General features: G+C 36.6%; 1 protein-coding gene across 1 annotated transcript in view; it reads right to left on the bottom strand.

Annotated features, from left to right (window-relative positions):
- The window catches only part of Itga2 (integrin subunit alpha 2), a 95,717-nt gene that overhangs the window by 41,381 nt on the left and 32,655 nt on the right, over positions 1-21,681 (bottom strand). Inside the window, exons 3-9 of the mRNA XM_042690536.1 lie at positions 12,057-12,166; positions 10,012-10,103; positions 6,748-6,862; positions 6,458-6,585; positions 4,221-4,369; positions 1,558-1,708; positions 1,097-1,262 (exon numbers count right to left, since the gene is read on the bottom strand). Of these exons, the coding sequence (XP_042546470.1) occupies positions 1,097-1,262; positions 1,558-1,708; positions 4,221-4,369; positions 6,458-6,585; positions 6,748-6,862; positions 10,012-10,103; positions 12,057-12,166 (911 nt within the window). The remainder of the gene's footprint in view (positions 1-1,096; positions 1,263-1,557; positions 1,709-4,220; positions 4,370-6,457; positions 6,586-6,747; positions 6,863-10,011; positions 10,104-12,056; positions 12,167-21,681) is intronic.

Here is a 21,681-nt window from a genome sequence, read left to right as displayed (position 1 = left end):
TGTTTTTATTCCCGCTACTGTTAATAAATATCAGCATAGGTGGCTTTATATTTTTGTATTATTTCAAGGAACATTAGATTTCGGTGATAATTTAAGTAACTTAGAAGTATTATAGGATATTTAAGAAGCCATATAATTTTTCGGATACAGATTTCCAACAGGTAGTCAGGAGATCCAGATCAGCCTGAAGCAATGAATATTTAACTTCTTTAATCACCCGGACTCAGTTTCTAAGACAGGAGCTTATAGGTAGGTACTCAATAAAATACTCTTTTTACTGTAGAATTTAATTTGAGGTACCCATCTGGAGCCATGTCATGTGGAGCTTTTGAACAACTTGAAAGGGTGTTCCAGACTTCTATATAGTGAATTTCTATATATGTTATATTCTTATACTGTTAGACTATATACATAAAGTATTATAAATCTAAAAATATACTATTTTCCTCAAACTAAATTGTTAAAACTCTTTACTATTCTTTTATAATTTAAGAGCATGTATGCTTACTATAAACAAAAAACTTCCAAGATTATATATTGTAATATAAAACATAAAATTATAATAAAGATTGTTAAATTATTCCTCCAAGGTTATAAGAGCTTTCCATGTTCTTAACAATATATGCATTTCTTTGCTTTTCAGCAGCATCTGTAAGATTAAACATTATTGATCTGGGTAAAAGTGCATTTTAGACAAAATATAAAAGTGGTTGAATTCGTATGTTTTAAATAATTACTGAAGCTAGAAATATTTTTCTTACGTTTGCTGGCCACTTGTGTTTTGAGTTTAAAAAAATAAACTGCTTATTCATGTGCTCTGTTTTTTAAGCACTGATTATTTTTTTTCGGTCGTGGGGCTTGAACTCGGGGCCTGGGCGCTGTCCCTCAGCTCTTCAGCTCAAGGCGAGTGCTCTACCACTTGAGCTACAGCGCCACTTCCTGCTCTGTTTTTTAATAAATGGATTCATGTGAGTTTTAAAATACAGGTTATACAACTTTAGATCCATATGACAAGTATTCGATAATAAAATAACAAACTCTCAAGAACAGTTTTTAAAAGAAAATTCCTGGAATGGGGCTTTAAAAAAAAATTTACCTTCAATGCTGAAAATTTGTTCTCCTAATGTCCCAGCCTTTTCAAGTAGAGCTGCTTCATCAGATACATTGAAAAAGTATCTTTCTGTTGGAATACTAGCAATTGCTTTGATTTCTTTTATTAAATTTTTAGTATCTAGGGCATTTCTGTTTAAGTAACCAAGAACCTTGAAAACAGAGGAACAAGAGGAAAAAAAAGTCATTCCTGCTCAACTCCAGTTTTCCTATTAGCACCTTTTATTTCTGAATATCACAGATCCCCTTGGGAAAGTAAATCAAGGAGCATTTCATAAACATTTGTTTAGTTGACAGTAATGAAAAGCAGTGCAAAGCAAAGAAACAGCAAAACTTCTCAATAATAAACTTGGAGCAGCCAGTATGAAAGTGTAAACTGAAAAGGTGAGGCTACAAATGAACATTTGCCCAGCGACTGAAAGACCAGTGGAAAGAAAAGCTACTTACTGCAATGCCAAACCTCAATATATTATCATTGTTGCATTGCTCTATCACTGTTTCCAGCTTGGCCCCATCATGGGATTCACCATCAGTAACAACAACCATTACTTTCGTAGCACCTCGTCGTCCTCCAGCAGCTGGCAAATAAGCAAAATCTCTGAGGCAGATAAAAATTTGAAAATTAATTTTCATAAGATGGAGTTCAGATGAGTGCTAGTGGCTCATGCCTGTAATCCTAGCTACTCAGGAAGCTGAGATCTGAGAATCGTGGTTTAAAGCCAGCCTGGGCAAGAAAGTCTGTGAGACTCTTATTTCCAATTAACCTCCAGAAGTGGTGCTGTGGCTCAAGTGTAGAGCTCTTGCCTTGGGCTGAAGAGCTCAGGGACAGTGCCCAGGCCCAGAGTTCAAGCCCCACGAAGATGAAGTTCATTTATAGACATCTAGCGCCAAATAGATCTTTTTTTCTAGCACAATATATCATGGTGTCATAATTAAGGATTTTCTGTTTGTTAATTTCTTGCTTGATGTTAAAGATAATTTTAGTAGGTTGTGTGTGTGTGTGTGTGTGTGTGAATTTGCCCTTAAATATATTTATGTAAAAAATTTAAGTTAATATATACCAACAGAGAAAAAACATTCCTGTCACAAATTTTACTCATTAGACCTATGCAAATTTGCCATTTAATTAGGTTTTAAAAGTAATGGAGATGCTGGGCACCAGTGGTTCACACCAGAAATCTTAGCTATTCTGGAGGCTGATATCTAAGGATCACTGTTCAAAGCCAGCCCGGCAGGAAAGTCTATGAGACTCTTATCTATAATTAGCTACCATAAAACTAAAAGTAGAGCTGTTGCTCAAGTGGTAAAGTGTTAGACTTAAGCATACTAGCATACACACAGAGAATTAAAGTAGACAAAAAAATTAAACTATTTACAAGGGAAAAAATGGACACTAAGTTGCTTTTTTAAAGGGTTAACACTATTCTGTTTCTTATTTCCTTCTAGAAAACATTCTATTTGGTTGTAAATGCATATATTCACAGACTAAAAACATTTACACAAAGAATGCTGTATTTTATTTTATTTTGTTTGTATTTTAAATATTTATATTTCATCTTTGTAGATGATCTTCCCATAATGGTACATATAAAACTCTCTTTTTTTATTAGTACACAATATTTCATTATTTGAACACACTGATTTATTTAACCTGTTCTTCATTATTTAGTCTGTATTAGTATCTCAATTGAATTCTTCCCCTTAGATGATTGTTACTGGACCAGGAAAGTTATTTCACACTGATTTATTAATTGTCCCATTCCTTATGAGATGGTTGGACTCAAAAGGATGCCATAATGGAAATCAGAGAGCTTAATCTGATTGCATCTTCTCTTATAGGGAACATACTTTTAAGACATGAAGAACATCACCACTAAGGGGAACAATGGCTAAAATATATATGCCCAGGAAACAAGGGGGCAGATATAATGGGAAGTACAGAGTAGAAATGGCAGGATGTAGTGATTGACAAGATCATAATCTAAGGAGGTGTGGAAGGAAAATAAAACCAAAAAACAAACTAACAAACAAAAACTCCCAAACATTAAGTGTTTGTCTGAAGGACTGAGAGAAAGGAAGTGGCATGACTCAAAATGGCAAAGTTATGAGGGAAAGGAGTAGAAAAAGAAATGGTAGGGAAAGGAGTAGGGCCAGTTCAGGACATGTTTAAGTTGTTAGTAGGACAACGCTCCAAAGAGAGGATCCAGAAGCCTCTGTGACTTTGGGGAGAGACCACTGACAACATGACAATGGAAATGCTACACAGAGCTGATGATGAAGCCAAGGGGGAACAAGATTTCTAAGAGAGAAAAGCTGTGAAAGAAAAAGAGGGGATGGGGGCATAACACTGGGAGTGGCCCTAGCAATTTGCAATGTCATGTGACAACGGGTTCAAAATAGCGGTTTGAAGGAGGAGGTGGGAAAGTTGAGACGGCGCAGGAGCACAGGGCGGGGCATCTCAAGGCCATGTGTGCCTCGAGATGCCATCTGGTATTGGAAAGAAACGGCACAAGATAATATGGTGGAAAATAGACGAAGGAAAGTCAAGTTTATTGTTCTCCTTTATTTTCTAACAACAGAGTGGTTAGTATTTTTTTTCCAAGTATAAAATAGAGAAAAGGCAAAGGGGTTGAATAACAGGAAAGCGGAGGTAAGGACTAACATAGCTTGTAAATTTTACATATCCCACAGATTCTAACAGTGCAATAAATATATTCATTGCTTGTGGGGTCCTGTGTTCAATATTCTGTAACTCTTGATAATTTACATGAAATACTCCAATATTTTATTCTGTTTGTAGTTCTGATAAAAATTAATGCTAGATGGCTCATTGCCTGGTATTTATTTAACCTAAGATTTTCTCATTTCATTCAATTCATATGAAGTCATCTAGCAACATGTCATATCTTATTTTAAAAGTCCAAGAATCAAAGATTTTAACTTAATTTTGTATGTGCCTTCTTAAAATATTCAAAGCATAGAATACTTAGAGATTTGTCTATTCAGATTTATGAATAGATTCCAGATAAATTATGTTTCCTATGTCTTTTCTTTCTTTTTACTTAGTAGTCAGCACTTTTATATTGTTAATATTTTGACTCAAAACTTACCTTGCAAATTGAATTGCTTTGAAAGTATTTGTGAGGTCTCCACCCAGTTGGTTTGTCTGGGATGTAGCTAAAACCATTTCCTCTTTGGTTTTAAAAGTGTTCAGGTTAAACACAATTCTTGGAGAATTGGCATACTGAATTAATGCTACCTTCAAAATAAAAAGCACATGCTTATTAATGATCTGTCATCACGTTGTAAGTAATGTCAATTTCACCAATGTAATAAAAATGCTGGTGCATTTAAACAGGAGCTATTGGCTTTAGGAAGCCATGTCCAATTTTGTTGTTGGCCATTACATCTCAGTACAATAACATCTTCATTAGTGGCCAGTCATATAAACAGGAGTACCAGGTAGGCAAGATGATGTGTGACAGGCTGTCAATAGTAATAATTGGAGACTTATAAAGAACTCCCTATAATATTTAATGTGGATAAATATCGAAACAAGACTGATAACCTACAGATTAACATAGACAGAATGGATGTAAGTTTGCAAACAATGACAAGCAATTATAGATACAGGACAAAAATCTCATGAATTGAAGATAACTATGTTAAAAGGAATCAGAATTAAATCTAAAAAAAGCCAATGTACTCCTAAGAATAATGTCAATTTGGATTTATTTACTATATTAGATTTCCTCTATTATTGGCTTGGGTATCTCTGCAGTCATATTTTGTAAATGTGAATATGGTGTTAGGAATTTTTGATTTTTTTTCCCCAGAAAATGTCATTCGAGGAAATTTCATAGAGAGCTGAGGACTTCTGAATGAGAAGTTTGCAAAAGTAATCTAAGAAAGTCACATTTCTAGTCTTTGATATCATTCTGTAAGCCTAGGAGATGGGCTCTTATAAGCAGGAAATAGCAACAAGAAATCTCTGAGGTCATATTTAAGAAAGATACAAGGCCTGGATTTCTGAGTTCAGTCTTGTACTGTTTGCCTGGAAGGCAGTATTCTAGGCTTTAGAATGATGGAGAGAAATGTGGTGTCTCTCATCTCTTTCTTTAGGATGGGATATATGTCTTGAGAAATAGGGCAGGGCCAAGAAAAAGTAACTGTGGGTTTCAGCCCAATATTAGAGGAAGAAGGTGGTAAAGTGACTCCATGACACAGCCACAGAACTTCTAACAGAAAATGGAAGGGATAAAGATACTAAAACTTAAAGACAGGTCACATTTAGATGGTAAGAAAAGAGACTACTTCTTCTAGAGAAAAAGTAAGATTCATTGTGGGAGGAAGACAGAAGAGAAAGGCCATGAATTCTGTATGAGACTGTGAAATAGAATCAGTTATGATTCTATCAGTAACCTGCTTAACTACAGAAAATAAGCATATACATGTACATACATAGATACATACATACATATATATTTCTCTCATAGGGGCTTTATAGTATACAAGTCTCAGTAAACTGGATTTTCTGGTGAAAGTTCATACAAACTTCCAGCATTTCATAATTTATTATGTCTTCTTGATATTTAAAAGCAACATCAATATTTTATAATGTATACATTCATATAAATATGTGTGTATAATACATATGCGTATATGCACATGTATATATAGTATGTATAGGCAATCAGAAAAGTATGTAGAAAAAATATTCTCACAAAATATGGGATATTGGAGTACTAAATGAAGCCCAAGGACAGGAAGCAGTATTTTATGAACTCCTTCTAGGTATTGGTTCAGTGTGCTTCTCCAATAAAAAAATATTCGCAAATGGAAGATCCAATGATAAATTTCAAAAGGAAACAAGAAAGGAAGGAGGAAAAAGAGAAAGAAACCATCACACCAAAGAATGACATCTTTCTTTTTAATTTTAAATTTTTAGATAGGATCTTGCCATGTTGCCCACAGTGCCTTGAATAATCAAGTGAAGAGATTCTTCTGAAATAGAAGCTCTCTTGGACATTTGTTCAAATGGAAAAGTACATGATCCAATTTAAAAATGTATTGATGAACTCATGGGTTAGAGGGGCAAAAATAGGCTACTAAGAGAAGTTTAAAATGCTATGGCACTCATGGCTGTGTAAGAATGCCTTGGACCAGATCATAGGTAGAATAATAACCAACAGGGTTACAAGTCTCTATTGACTTTCAGGGTTACCATTAAATGCTTTAAATATGAAGATTTTACAAATACAAAAATTAAAACTTCATGGCTGACATTAATTTCTCAGAAAATAAACAGCTATGGATTTGTTTATGTACTGCCGAGGTCTGTCCATACCTGTGTCTTTGTGGGACCTATTTCTAGGCCTTGCACAAATTTTTCCAAAAAATTCTTTACTGCATCCCAGGGATAGATACTGTTCGATTCATCACATACCACCACGACATCTATGAGGGAAGGGCAGGCTACACAGGAGAAGAAAAAGAATCAGAGGTCCAGGGTAGGTCAAACGTCACAGCCACATAAAAACAAGACTTGACAGAGAGCTGGGTGAGACTTTATAATAATCCACCCTCTCCTTTACAGGTAAATCACCAACTCAAACCTTTAGCACATTCGCAACTTACTCTGAACTGCAGGTGAAAAGCTGGCCAACAGCTTAAAATCAGGACTGACATTGGAGCAAACACCAGTCGTGTAATACTGATTTCCACACTGCTGGGCCCACAGAGGACCACATGTCTTCAAAGAAATAAAAACATTTTAAGTGAACATGCACAGGAAATATAACCTTTCACCTCTCTACTGGCAGAACTAAGAAATCATGTCTACTAATCTTTTTCTTGAGTCTAGGATCTGTCAACTCTTAAAACTAACTAGCTATAAATCCCCTCGGGTAAGAACTTGCAGGTACTGTGGCCAGAAGTGATGGAGAAAAAGGTGGCAGATGCTCTGTGTCTATGGCTGTTGTTACTGTTTGAAGATAAAGTTTCCTCCTGTCCCTTCCATTTCTAATCAGCAGAAACTGTAAAGCCAAATGCCTCCAAGGGCCAGGCAGGATCCCCGGAAGATGGCTCAGGCTGTGTATGGACACAATGGTGAATAAATCACACATTTTTACATGCAAGGACAAGCCACTCTGTCCCTGCTGTCCACTGCTATGAAATAGCTTGCAGAGTGTTTCCAAGAGAGTCAGAGAGAGCAGATTTTGTGTGAAAAATCACACTTTAAAACACAGTTGAGCCAGGTGTCAGTGGTTTATGCCTGTAATCCTAGCTACTTAGGAAGCTGAGATCTAAGGAAAGCAGTTCAAAATCAACCAGGGGAAAAAAATCCCTGTAAGACTCTTATCTCCAGATAGCCACTCAAAAGCCACAAGTGAAACTGTGGCCTTGAACACAAAGAACTCAGGGACAGCGCCCAGGCCCTGAGTTCAAGCCCCACAACCAACAAAAATAAAATAAAATAATTAATAAAAATGTAAGATAAACACAAATAAAGTTCATGACCTAGTTTTTTAACTTAGTTATGAAGTATTTCCTTACTTTGTAAGCTTTAAAACCCTTATTTCCACTTTGTAGTTATTCAACCCCTAAAGCTGGTGACACTTGTGTCTTTGACTACACCACCCACCCTCCAATTATTATGTCCACTAATATAATCCTAATCCTTTCCTTTCAGCAGGCCTTAAATGAATGCCAAGAACCTCTAATTCAAACATTATTAAAGCATATGGAAAATATTAGATTGAATGATATTAAAATCACTAGATGGAAAGATTGAGAAAGAGAAATTTTGTCAAGACACTGACTGTCTAAAGTGTTTAACATCTACCTCATGGATTGTATATAAAGCATTTCATAAACCAGTGATCTGATGTAGAGATCAATGGTTTAAATTGAAAAGAAAAGAATGGACTTTAGAGAAGCAATTGGAAAAAACAAAGGGGAATTTATTTGACCCAGTGTAACTGTTAGTAGCTTAGCAGCTAGAAGCAGCTGCGGTCTTATTTCATGCTCACTGGACATGATACAGTTTCTTATAAAATCGTCTAGTTTGCCAATTAGAGGACAGTTATTATTGGCACTTCTGGTAATTTACAAAATAGTAGATACTAATTTTTATCAGCATTCTTAAAAAATTTTGTCACCTTGAAAAATAGCTGAAGAAGTATGCAAGAATAGGGTATTAATTTTCATTTCATAAGCAATGGAAAACAGCATTAAGAAGTTGAAATTAGAATATGCCAATTGTTGGTGCCAGAACATTCTTGCTTTAAGCCCAACACTTAGGAAGGTTAAAAAATGTGATGATTGTCAGTCTTTTCCACATAACATTTAGAGTATCTTATGATTTTGACCTTTCAAGTGTGTGAAGAAACTTTTTTCCCCTTTCTTTCAATCTTTACTATGTTGATACATTGCTTGTTAATTTAATCTTTCAACTTGTCTTCCACTATTATTTTACTAGAGTTACAGATTAAAAATTTTGAAATACATTCTATAATCCCCAACTTTTAATATAGTTCCTCTTCTGACTCATTCAATCTTAAAAAACAACAAGAAACCATGATAGCAATTCCAGGATCATCAAAACCTGGAAGATCTACTGTGGTATTTATTTGTATGCTGATTGAACACAAATTACAAGAAATATTTTTCTCATTGGTAATGAAGCTGCCTAAATATAAATATCTGTTACTACAAACAGAATGGGAATCTTCAAAATAGGTACATTTTAAAAATAATCTGCTTATAAAGCAGACTTCCAATTTAGCACATCATGGTATAGACACAATAAACACAGTTTATTGTGGCTTACTAAAACAATTTTAACAGAACAGCACTGTGAGACAATTCCTGTATGATCTGGTAGGAATTTCAAATATTATTGAAGTTTTATCTTTCAATATATAGGGGTGTGTATTGTTTTACATTTCTTATAAAGTCCAATCTCTCAACAATTTCCTATATTTCTTCTAGTATTTATAACCTTAGATATTCTTCCTCCCTTCAGAAAATTTCTATTTTCATCTTGCTTGTGATATGAGATCCTTAATTTGCTTGAAAGTTTATTTTGGGTATACGAGTTTTAACAAATTAATTATCCTCAGATGGCTTGCTAAAGATTCTATTTTGCAGATATGTGGTAACTTTTCTTTATATCGTTTTAAAAGCTGAATATAAAAGCTAGAGATAGGGCTGGGAAGGTGGTTGAGTGGTAGAGCGCTTGCCTCACATGCATGAGGCCCTGGGTTCGATTCCTCAGCACCATATAAGCAAAAAAAGCCGGAAGTGGCGTTGTGGCTCAAGTGGTAGAGTGCTAGCCTTGAGCTGAAGAGCTGAGGGACTGCGCCCAGGCCTAGTGTTCAGGCCCCATGACTGACAAAAAAAACAAAGCTAGAGATAAAATAGAAATAAAAGATGGCACTGTGCCTTCAATAATATCACATTAGTCTGCCATTATAATTAAAGATTACAAACAAAAGTATTCTTTTACCTTTGAGACCTAGTTTCTGAATCGCTAGTGTCTAGCTTGAACGTTCTTCAGGAAGTAGAAACTAGAGTTGGAATTTGGATGCAATCAGCAACCTCTACACAAATCTTCCAAGAGCATGGAATCAGAATTCTTTTTACACAAATCTTCCAAGAGCATGGAATCAGAATTCTTTTGCTCTTCAACCTAGCTTTCCTTTTCAAAACTTACTGTAATAAAGGTTTTGCTGAATGCTCCAGATTTATTTTGTAATAGCTATCTTAATAAAGCATCACTGATCTAAAAGCAAGCTCAGTGTTTGAATCTCAAGATTCAGTTTGATGGGAAGGGTGAAGAGAAGATGCTGACTACAAACTTTCTGGAGAGAAATGAGAATAAGAAAGATAAATACTCACAAGAAACCCTCCGCTTCCCAGGTTCCTCTTGAGGGTTAAGCCAAGATTCATGTTACTTTTAATCTCAGTGACATTTGGGATGCTTATTGAAGCTTTCAAAAGGAAAGAGATTTGAAGATGTGATGAAATCAGGTTCACACATGTTTTTGCACTCATTAAATGACAGTCATACAACCAAGAGGTGGAGTTACATGGTGCAGTGTCAGGACTGGAATATCTTTGGTGAACAGGCAACTGAGCTCAGAGTGTGTAGCTGCAGAATGCAAGACATTAGGGAAAAGGGTCTGGGCAGGACATTTCCTTATTTGGTTTTCTCCAAACAATATTCTAACCAGGCAGGACACAGGTGAAGATTCTGTTTGCTATTTCTGCTCTTTTCAGTTCTGCTAGCTGTTATCTAATACTCTTTATTTTGGGAGGGGGGGTCTGGTCATGCATGGGGCCTGAACTCTGGGCCTGGGTGCTGTCCCTCAGCTGTTCAGATCAAGGCTAGCGCTCTACCACTTGAGCCACAGTGCCACTTCTGGCTTTTTTCTTTTTGCTTATGTGGTGCTGAGGAATCAAACCCAGGGCCTCAGGCATGCAAGGCAAGCGCTCTACCACTGAGCCACCTTCCCAGCCCCTCTAATACTCTTTATTGTAAAATTTATTTTTATATTTTGTTGTGATATGGTTAAACAGCAAAAAAAAGCCAAAAGTAGAATGTCTCAAATGGTAGAGCTGCCAATAGAGAACACAAGGTCCTGAGTTCAAGCCCCAATACTGGTATAAAAGTAAACAAATAAGCTAGTAAATAGGCAAGTAGGTAAAATGTCTGTATATGAATTGGGTAGACTCTGGCTCAAAACCACATACAATAAATAACTTTCTGCAGCTTCCCTTCTCCTCCTGAACTCGACCTCAGTGGCTGTGTCCATCCTTGAACTACTGATCACTGCAATTCTTCTCAAAATCAGTGACTCATCTTGCCCAACCCATCACTATCACCTTCATTTAGTTAGACTCCTCCCCTCACTTTCCATGGTAACATCAAGCCTGCAATTCAACCTAGATACTGTCATTCTTAGTGAAGACCCTCTAAGGAGGCAGAAATGATGGTACAAATTAAGCTTACAGTTTGTGTGGAATGCTTCTTCCTTTGCCTGCTCTTCTTAGTCACTGTTTTAAAACTCTTTATTCCCTTGATTTTTCCCCCCCATTCATGGTACTAGGGCTGCACTCAAGGCCTGGTTGCTATCCCTGACTTCTTTTTGCTCAGAGCTATTGCTCTACTCTTGAGCCACAGTTCCACTTCTGGCTTTGTGTGCTTAATTGTAGATAACAGTCTTGGACTTTTCCTGCCTGAGCTTGCTTTGAACTGCTATCCTCAGATCTCAGCCTCCTTGGTAGTTAAGATTACGGGAGCCACCAATACCTTTCTTCTTTCCCTCAATTTTTACAATACTTTGTTTTTCCATTGCATGCCTCAATTCCTCAGGAGAACCCTCTGACACTTCAGCCCTGATTTTTTTTCTAAAGCTGATGTGATGATCATGTTGAGGAAGTTTTTACTTATATCAGGAAATATTAGGTGGAAATATCACCCATCTATCTTTCTAAGATTTCATCTTCAGGAACTTTCTAGCATTAGAATAGAAAACATCTGAGATCTAAACATCTAAAATAGAAAATAATTTCCAACTTTTATTATAATGTAATCACTTAGATATCATCCAAAACATATGAGTCATTGGCACCTCCAAATTCAACCCTAGAACTGATATTTTTGTACTTAAAGTGAAAGGGGGAGATATATCTGGATATGGAGAAAATTAATCAGCAAAATGATGCTAAAGGTTGATGGAAATCAGTCTATGTTCTGGGGACATCACAAATCCCATGCACCTTGGTAAAACCTTGGAAATTTGGATACGATTGCCTCCATAGGACTACAGGGGAACTGTATTACTCCATCTATATTTCTTCAAGAGAAAATGAGGGTTGTGTTTGGTATTATTTCTCAGACAATGTATGACAAACGCAATGGTACTCACAGCAAAACTTACCTTGCAGGTTCAATTTTTCACATGTGGCAGTGGACTGACCAACAGGACATTTGTACACGTCTCCCATTCGGTTCTGAGGAAAGCCAGTCCACGGTGAACCAACCAGTAACCTGGAAACAGAATTTTTTTCCATTACTTGTAGTATGTTAAGTATTGTTTATAAAAGATAAAGTTGAGCTGGATTCCTGTGGCTCATACCTGTAATATTAAATACTCAGGAGATTAAGACCTGAAGATCATGGTTCAAAGCCAGCTTGGGCAAGAAAGTCTTTGAGATTCTTCAATTAAGTACCAAAAAGCTGGAAGTGGAGCTATGGGTCAAGTGGTAGTGCTAGACTTGAGCAAAAGCTCAGGGGCAGCACCTAGCCTCTGAGTTCAAGCCCCAGCACCAACGCACAAAAGTAATAATAAATAAAAAGATAAAATTGACCTAGCTCTGTAAAAATCACACTTAATTTTATGTTGTATAATTGACTTTTTCTTCCTTCTTAGTTCATCAGATTCTAATAAATATAATCTATAATATAGTTGTTATTAATAAATGACATTAATAAAACTAATGATTTACATTGATAATATAATTAAAATTAATAACTTAAATACAATTTAAATAAAAAATAATAATAAAATAAAATTTAAATGAAGAATTTTACTAGAAAAAATAATAAATAGCCTTAGTAAAAAAGCTAAGGTTTGAATTCAGGACTTTGCAACTGCTAGACAGACACTCTACCAAATGAACCATACCACAGTACTGTGCTTTCTCGTTATTTTTGAGTTAAGATCTCACTTTTTGCTTGAGCTGGTCTGAAATCTTCCTATGTACACTTCCCATTGTAGCTGAGAACACATAATCACACCAGCTTTTTCAGTTGAGATGGCGGTATTTCTTGCCATAAAACCCAGGGATTATCAAGTTGGCTTTGAACTGTGATCTTTCTCATTGAAACTTCCCATGTAGCTTGGAGATAGTCATGAGCTTCCTGCCAAGGTTTTGGTTTAGACTAGGTCTTGCCAACATTTTTCCAGGGATGTTGTTGAACCATGATCCTTCTGTAATCAATCTCTACTAGGATTACAGGCATAAATGACCACCTTCCAGGTAGGTGAAATCAACTTTAATAATATTTTTATTTAACTTGGTATAGCCAAACTAACATGCTGTCAGTATAAAAACTAGTAATGAGCTGCTTTTCATTCTTTTTTAATTATACATATATTATTGTAAAGATACTGTACAGAGGGGTTACAGTTACATGAGTAAGGTAATGAGTACATTTCCTATGGAGCATTGTTACCTCTTCCTTTGATTTTCCCCCACCATCACTTCCCTCCCCACCTCCCCAACTCCTCCCTCCCTCCAACCCTGCTGACATTGTAGAGTTCATTTTCAACATAGTGTCCTGTATATCTCATTGTTACAATGGGTCAACCTGCATCTCCATTTAAGCATTCCGTTATGCCCCTTCCCTTCCACAAATTAGAAAAAATGTATATACAAGATGCAGAACACTGGAATCAAATACAGTGAAAACAGGAGTTATACCATGGGGGAAGAACTTACAAAAGAAACAAAAGAATCACATAGTCCATTAAAAACAATAGTACATAGTACATTAAAAACAATAGCAAGAAAGAAAAAAAAAAACCTTGTGTTCATTTCAGTTAACATCATGTCATATGGTCACATATACATAGACTTTGACCTTCTCTCCTTGTCATAGACATGTGCTAGTCATTGCAAACAAGGGAAACCATGGGACCTATGTTTCTTTGGACCTGGCTTACTTCACTTAATATAATTTTTTCCAAGTCTTTCCATTTCCTAACAAATGGAGCAGTGTCATTCTTTCTGATGGAGGCATAGAATTCCATTGTGTATATATATATATAATATATATATTATATATATAATATATATATATATATATACACATTTTCTTGATCCATTCATCTACTGAGGGGCATCTGGGTTGCTTCCATATCTTAGCTATGGTGAATAATGATGGTTAAACATGGTTGTGCTGGTAGCTTTGGTAAGACCTTGTTTGTGATTGTTTGGGTAAAATGCCCAAAAGTGTCATTCTTTTTTTTCCCCTAAGTGCTTAAATTTAGTACACATTTTAAATGATAAGCATTTGTTCATATGGATAATTAACGTCTCAAGATCCCAGGAACAACACGTGGCTAGAGGCTGCTATATGGGTAAGCATTGCTCTAGCAGGAGTGGGGAACATCTAACTTGAGGGTGTACGGTACTTACAAGATCACTTGGTACATAACCTGACAGATGGGTGTACTTCACAGAGGCTGCTGTCATTGCCTCTCTGCCTGTATTGATTATTTTGTCTGGCACACAAATAATGTTATAAATATCCAAATGGCCCATGGAAGAAAAAAGCTGCACCCTCTGAAGAAATGAAATCATATTAAAACTCAAAATCAACAACTAACATTATTTTTTAGTTCTTCTGATGCCTTAAGTATGGTCCTAGTTAGTTCATTTAGGGGGCAGATCTGTATCTGCATGAGAAATGTCTTCATAAGGGGATACTTGGAAACAACATGGGACAAATATATGATGGTGCTTTCCTTATATGTCACGATGTGTTTGTATCTGGAATACAGGACAAGGCTGGTGCTCACATCCTTCCTTTGGTTCATTTTACTTCCTGAAGATCTTCTCCATCTGGAGAATATGCTGTTCCCTACACAAGTGCTCACACACGATTATGACCACAAGAGAACAGGACAGTAAGAGACATAGAACAGTATAATCTTTAGAAACTATAGCAGGTTTTGATGAATATTCTGTGAATGAAAACATCTGTGCTTTAACCATTTGCTTTGCTTGTCAAATTTGGAAAGGGTAAGACTGTGAAATTTAATTTAAATTATTTCATGAGCATCCTGCTTGATAATTCACTACTATCATATAAACATGTACCCCATATAAGTGCTATAGAAAATAAAGAAAAAATATGGGAAACATCATAGAAAATAACAATCATGGGAACTGAGATTCTATCCGTTGGCATTCTAAGATTTCTAATTAAAGTGAATAGGATGGCATTTTGTAGTGGATGCATGGCTTCCCAGAATTATCTAATTTAATCTGCAAAACATGCCGGAAATTGTGTTAGCTCCAATTTATCTGTGTACCCGAATCTAAAGCCTAGGTTCTTAGCGCTCAAACTATTTCCTTTTAGCAGCAGGAAGACTTGACACAAGTCCTGGATTGGAAAAATACTTGATCAGATTAAGTTGAACTCGAGCATGAAGTGGAGAGTCAGGTCAAACAGTGGGAAATGATGTACGGTTGTGTGGTGCTGAGGGGCTTGACGATCGTGTGGGATCGCTCGCTCTGAGTGGGTCCCAGGCTGCGCTACTTTCAGTGTCAGGTAAAGACAGGAAATGTTCGGGTAATACTGAATTAGGTAATTCAGGTGACTTCTATGATGTGCATTTCCACACATTCTCCCCACAGCATAAGAAAGACCTCTGAGAAACAAAAGGTGTTTCTGACCTAAAATTGACCTATCCATCCTCAGAACCTTCAGCAGTCAGGCAGTACCACCAATTGCCTGTTACCTCCTGGAGAAGGTACAGGTACAAAAGATTGTTCATTGATTTCTATCCACCAAGCATGTCCTGAGCACCCTCTCCCTCGCCTCCTCCTGCCTCATCTAAGAATGTGATAACCTTGAAGTTCCAGAGAGGTTAAGACATCATCCCTGAGGCCCTCCTAAATCAACCAGAAAAGAAGAAAGAGAGGCAGGTGTCTATCTATCTGCTCAGCTATGCACTAGTCAACAAGGAAGATGTGCAAGTAGTTGCAATACCCTGAAGAAAAAAAGCTTTCTAAGTACTATGTGATATTAAAATCTGAACACAAGACAGGTTAAGAACAGTGGCAAAGCAGACTGTTGTGGTGACTGTTGAAGAACAAAAGTGTCCTCATCCTGTGTGACTCATTACGTGAAACACATTAGAAAGTTGCCTCCCAGGCATACCAGTAACTACCTGAACGTTTTACAGATCATGGCCCCTCTCCTTTATTGGTAAAGCCTGGAGAGAATCTTCCTCACTCCCATGGAATCCTTTTCTTCACAGCTCACCCTCATGAGAACCACCCATGACATCACCAGCCTATGGCCACTCCCAGGGAATTGTGACCTCCTTAAAGTAATCAGGCAAGAAGTTAGGGAGGCTGGTATTTTTAATCTATAAACTTTTACGGATTCAGCTGTTAGCTGGAAGAGACACACCAGGACGGAATGTTATGAAGGTTAAGGAAGAAGATCCACTGCTAGGCAAGTCCTCCTCCTGAACTATGACAAAACTTTGAAGCAATGGATTTAATTTAATTAGTCAACCAGACAAAGAAAAAGTTCATGCAGAGTTGTGCTGTTGAATAAAATAAAACAAGCATTTCAGAGGAGTTTCAAAAAACAGAACAATTTCTTATACAGAAAAATCACAACATTGGGGCTGGGAAGGTGGCTCAGTGGTAGAGTGTTTGCCTTGCATGCGTGAGGCCCTGGGTTCTATTCCTCAGTACCATGTAAGCAGAAAAAGCCAGAAGTGGTGCTGTGGCTCAAGTGGTAGAGGGCTAGCCTTCCGCTGAAAAGCTGAGGGACAGCGACCAGGCCCCACAACTGACCAAAAAAAAGAAAAAAGAGAGAAAGAAAGATAGGAAGGAAGGAAGAAAGGAAGGAAGGAAGGAAGGAAAGAAGAAAAAAAGGAAGAAAGGAAGAAAGAAAGAAAGGAAGGAAGGAAGGAAGGAAGGAAGGAAGGAAGGAAGGAAGGAAAGAAAAATCACATTTAATCAAAGAAGATTATTTTTTCAGTAAATAGTAATATTGTGGATGGAATAATACTTTGTGAAATTTACATGTTGAAAGTATAGTACCCAATGTTATTATGTTTGCAGATAGAGGATTTATTAATTAGTACAAAATTCGGTTATAATGTGACATCCTAATCTTATTGAACCAGTTTCTTTATAAGAAGAGATCTTCTAATGCACACAGAAGGAAAATCATGGAGGATAGAGTGATAAGGGAGCTTCAAAGAAGAAAGATCTCACTAGCAATCAACTCTAATATAATCCTGATACAGGAATTCTTCAGAGGTATTGAAAACATCCAATTTGTGGTATGATGTTACCATACTCTAATTGGCTCATACAGATGAACTATGCCATATTTATAGGTCTGAAGACTGAAAATAATAAAATATTTCTTGCAAACTAAAAATTGTGTGTGCTGTTTCTCAAAGCAAAACAAAATCCCCAGATATAAACTTCTCTTTTCCTACAGTTGAAACTGGGAACTCTTCCAAGACTACTCTAAATAACACTTACCATTCAATTATCTTGTGGGAAAATAGTGATTATGTAGACTCCCAAAAAGTAGTCAATTTGCCCACCTCCAGTGGAATTTAAAATACTTTGTTTAGTCAGTAAACAGTATTTATGGCAGTGTAGGTAGGATAGTTGTAAACCCACAGTCCGGAAGCTGTTATAAATATCTTCCGTTTGTCTGAGACTCCAAACTCTCCAAGTGTCCCTTCAATACCAAGGATTTTTTTTTCCTTCAAGGTTACTGATGGAAGTATACTGAAAATACTATGGCAAAACATTTTGTTTTATTCAGTGCAACAACTATTTGTAGAGCTCCTATGGGACTGGAATGTTGCAAAACTCCAGAGGACGTATTCTCCTGTAGACCGTGTGCATTGGCTTATGAGGTACACAACCTGTGAGACTATATGGAGAAGAGACCTACTATGCACTACACTGGTATCTTGGCACTGGAGATATATTAGTATATAAATCACTCAAAGATCTCTGGTCACAGAGCTTACATTCCAATGGGAGAAAATAGCTAAGAAATGTAATACGTAAACTGTATGGTGATCTTGGTCAGTGCTTTGGAGGAAAAATGAAATAATATAGTTAAGGGTACAGGACAGAAGGTGGTGTGCTCTTTACTAGAATGGTCAATGAAGGCCTCACCGAGAGGTGATGTTTAAGTAAAGACTTGAAGGAAGTAAAGACAAGAGCTATAGAACTTGGTAAAAAGAACTCAGGCTCTTGGAACACATGCAAAATCTCTGTGACTGGAGCAGAGTACAGGAGGGAGATAAGTCCAGACTGATTCAGGATCTAGATCATACAGAAATTTGTATGTAATTAAAAGCTTTTTGTTTTTTTTTCCTTCTGAGTCAAAAAAGAAAGTCTTTGGAGGATTGGTTACCTGAAGACTGCCCTGTTGAAACTGATTTTATTAAAGCAGAGGTGAAATTCTTTGAAGGTAATTGCAATAATCCATACTGGAGATGATGGAGGGCTCTCACTGGTAGAAGTACAAGTGTTGTGTTTGGTCCTATTTAAGACAGCTTGTGAAAGTAAGACTAGTAAGATTTCTTAAGGGGTTGAGAGTTATATGAGGATGTAAAAAAGAAACAAGGAAGAAAGGAAGGAAAGAAGGAAAGAAAAAGGAAGGAAGAGAGGTAAGGAAGGGGTAGGGAAGGTAAAGAATGATCCCAAGACTTTGGGCAAAAAAAAATTAAAGGAAGTAGTCACCGGGGTCAGATAAAGGGAATACTACAACCAGGCACATGCAAATAGGCAATTTTAGTACTTAAGCCTCAGACTTCTTTGGTTGTCACATTGTTTTGCCTAACAGTTGGATGGCTAACCTCTCCAAGTCCATCAGGTTCACCAGGCAAAGTCCACCAACCTCATTACTGCAAAATATCTAAACCTTATTGTCCTGCCTCACCAAAACCCCTACAAATCAGCTAAAAACCCCTACAAACCAGGAGCAAAAGAATGAATAAAAATTGTTATTTCAACTTATCTGACATGCAGTTTTTCTGAAATCAAAATTAAAAGCTAAATATTCACCATAAAGCATGGTGATGATACAAATCCCTATTCTTGGACTATCCTGATATTTTTTAAATTTCAATAAATAGTAGTTTAAATGTTGAGAGAAGTTACAGCCTTGGGCTCCTCCCCTAAAGGTGACCTCATTTAATCTGTGTAGGAACACCTAGGGTTTGGTATAGGTTACCATGTCCAGTTAAACTTTAGATCCAGCTTCCATATATGAGAGAAAACATGCACCATGTATCTCTCGGAGCTTGGCTTACCTCACTTAGCATGATTTGTTCTAGGTAGGGGTGTGTAATATTTTAACGAGCAAAATATTTCAGGAATTAGACCTGTGATCTAGTATCTTTGGTGGTTTGGTATTTGGTGATTTTTATCAGTGATTAAAAATTAGAAAAGCAACAGCATTGAAAAATTGCATTATAGTTTATAAAGCACTTTTATGTGCATTATTTCATTTGATCCTTATAAATACTGTATAAGTTTAGAACTATTTCTATTTTCATGTAAAGAAACTGACCCTGAGTATCTATGTGACAACAAAGCTTAGATCAGCATCCATGCTCTTTCCTTCCAAGTTCCACATCATTTCCATCTTATTAAGTTCACTGAGAAGTCTTTTAGAGAAGTATGTGCTCTATTTCCCATAATCTGAGCCATAAAACAATTAACAAATAGCTTCCCTGTGCCATCTAGCATCTCCCTTGCATCGCTCTTCATATAGACATGGATAGACATGTTTTCTGACAATTGGATGCTAGAAAGCAGTATGCAATAGACATTTAGACATCATTTCAGAGGAAAGCTTGTCAATCCATGACTAATCCATGGCATGTGGCATTTCATGGATTCGTGAACATTTTTTCATTACTGGAACAGTAAACTTCCTCTAAGTAAGATTACAAACATTGGGTGTCTACCTGGGCATACTGTATGTGCATACTGAAACTTGTGTCCAGAAGAGGAAGGAAGAAATAATTCAGAGCAAGGCATAGTTAACATATAACTTATGATGATCATTAAAATAAACCATAAATACTATTGTAACTTACTGAGAAAATAATTAGCAAGCATAGTGTGATGAATGTATGACATAGTAAATGTGTGATAAGTATAGATGAGTCAATGGTTTGATGCTACATGGGCCTAGTGTCCTAAAACCTATACAAGAATATATTCTAGTTACGTACTCAATGTCTTAGAGGATCAAAAATTAGACTAAATTATAAATAAGTAAAAATAATGGAAAAAGAATTTATATTTTTAAATTTTTACTTAAATTTAAAGTTAAAGCAAACCATTTGTTATGAGGTGGGAATGAGATCTACAGGCCAAACGGGATAATGTGATGGGAAGAGAATCCATCTCTGGAACATAAAGATGCTACTGGCTAAAACTTAAGGAATGAAAGGCAAAGGCATGGCTATTTTGGAAAGGGGATCCAAATATTATTCTTGACCAAGAATAAGAGGAAGAAACAGACTTGAGCTAATCAATGTTCAAGGATGATAATCCAGGAAAGGTGTGAAATGGTTGAGGGACACAAGAATGCAGCGATAAGGAGGAATTGGATTTTCTTTGTGTAATTTCATGAGGTACTAGTAAGAGTACATCATAAGGGTGGTGCTTTAGTCCTTGAAGAGCTTTACTTCATCCTTGTAGAAGAGGCTTGCTTCATTCTGTCCCCTAAGGACAAAACGTGCTCTGTGCTCCAGAGAGGTTGTGGGACTGTCCCTAAGTCACCTAGGGAGCAGTGGTGGGGATACTATGGGAAACACTGCTGTGCTGGAGCCCCTCACTTTGGCTGAGGAACCTTTGTTTATGAGAGGATGAAAAGGAGAGTGGCAGCCATTGCCAGGCCCAGACAACATGCCGTGGTAAAGCCAATGGAAGATTGATGGGGTAAGGAGGATAATAGAAAATTTAATTTCAAAGTCTGAAACCTTACCTTGCATTATAAAGTTGGTGTAAAAATAAAATTTAGGTCTTACTTAGGAATACTAACTATATCTTACCACTGCTTCCTTGAATGATTACAAAAATATGTTTATTTGGATCACCTTATCTCTGTTTTGCAGTAGTTTGCCAACTTTATTATTTATTCGCCCCCAAGTCTTAGGTAAACTACCTAAACTTTCAAAGTTTAGCTCTTCCATTGGAAGAGAGGGTGAATTTTAACAAAGTTCCTAGAGTTATTTGAGTATAGTGTGTTTGATACAGAAAGAGTACTTGGTTATTATCAAAGAATCAATTGAGGTTTTCTTTGGGGTTTGCTAGAGAATTACTTTTTTAATTTCAAATGTTTCTATGGGCATATTTGAGGAAGGTGATATCATATTACAACATACAGAGCATTAGTAAACTTTCTCTATATTGAAAAATAAGCCAGGTGCTGGCAGCTCATGGCTATAATCCTAACTACTCAGGAGGCTGAGATCTGAGAATCAAGGTTCCAAGCCAGCCCGGGCAGGAAAGACCGTGAGACTCTTATCTCCAATAAACCACTCAGAAAACTGGAAGTGGCTGTGGCTAAAGTGGTAGAGCATTCGCCTTGAGCTGAAGAGCTGAGGGACAGTGCCCAGGCCCAGAGTTCAGGCCCCATACAGACAAAATAAATAAATAAATAATAAATAAAACAAAACTACAATATAATGTCATTACATAAAATTTTAAAATACTTTTTTTTCTATGACATATGGTCATTCTCTGTTTTCCTCTCGTCTA

Source organism: Dipodomys spectabilis, unplaced genomic scaffold, assembly GCF_019054845.1.
Source record: "Dipodomys spectabilis isolate Male_0828 unplaced genomic scaffold, ASM1905484v1 ptg000138l, whole genome shotgun sequence".
NCBI lineage: Eukaryota > Metazoa > Chordata > Mammalia > Rodentia > Heteromyidae > Dipodomys > Dipodomys spectabilis.
Note: the sequence above shows the minus strand (reverse complement) of the source record. Positions and strands in the feature narration are given on the sequence as shown.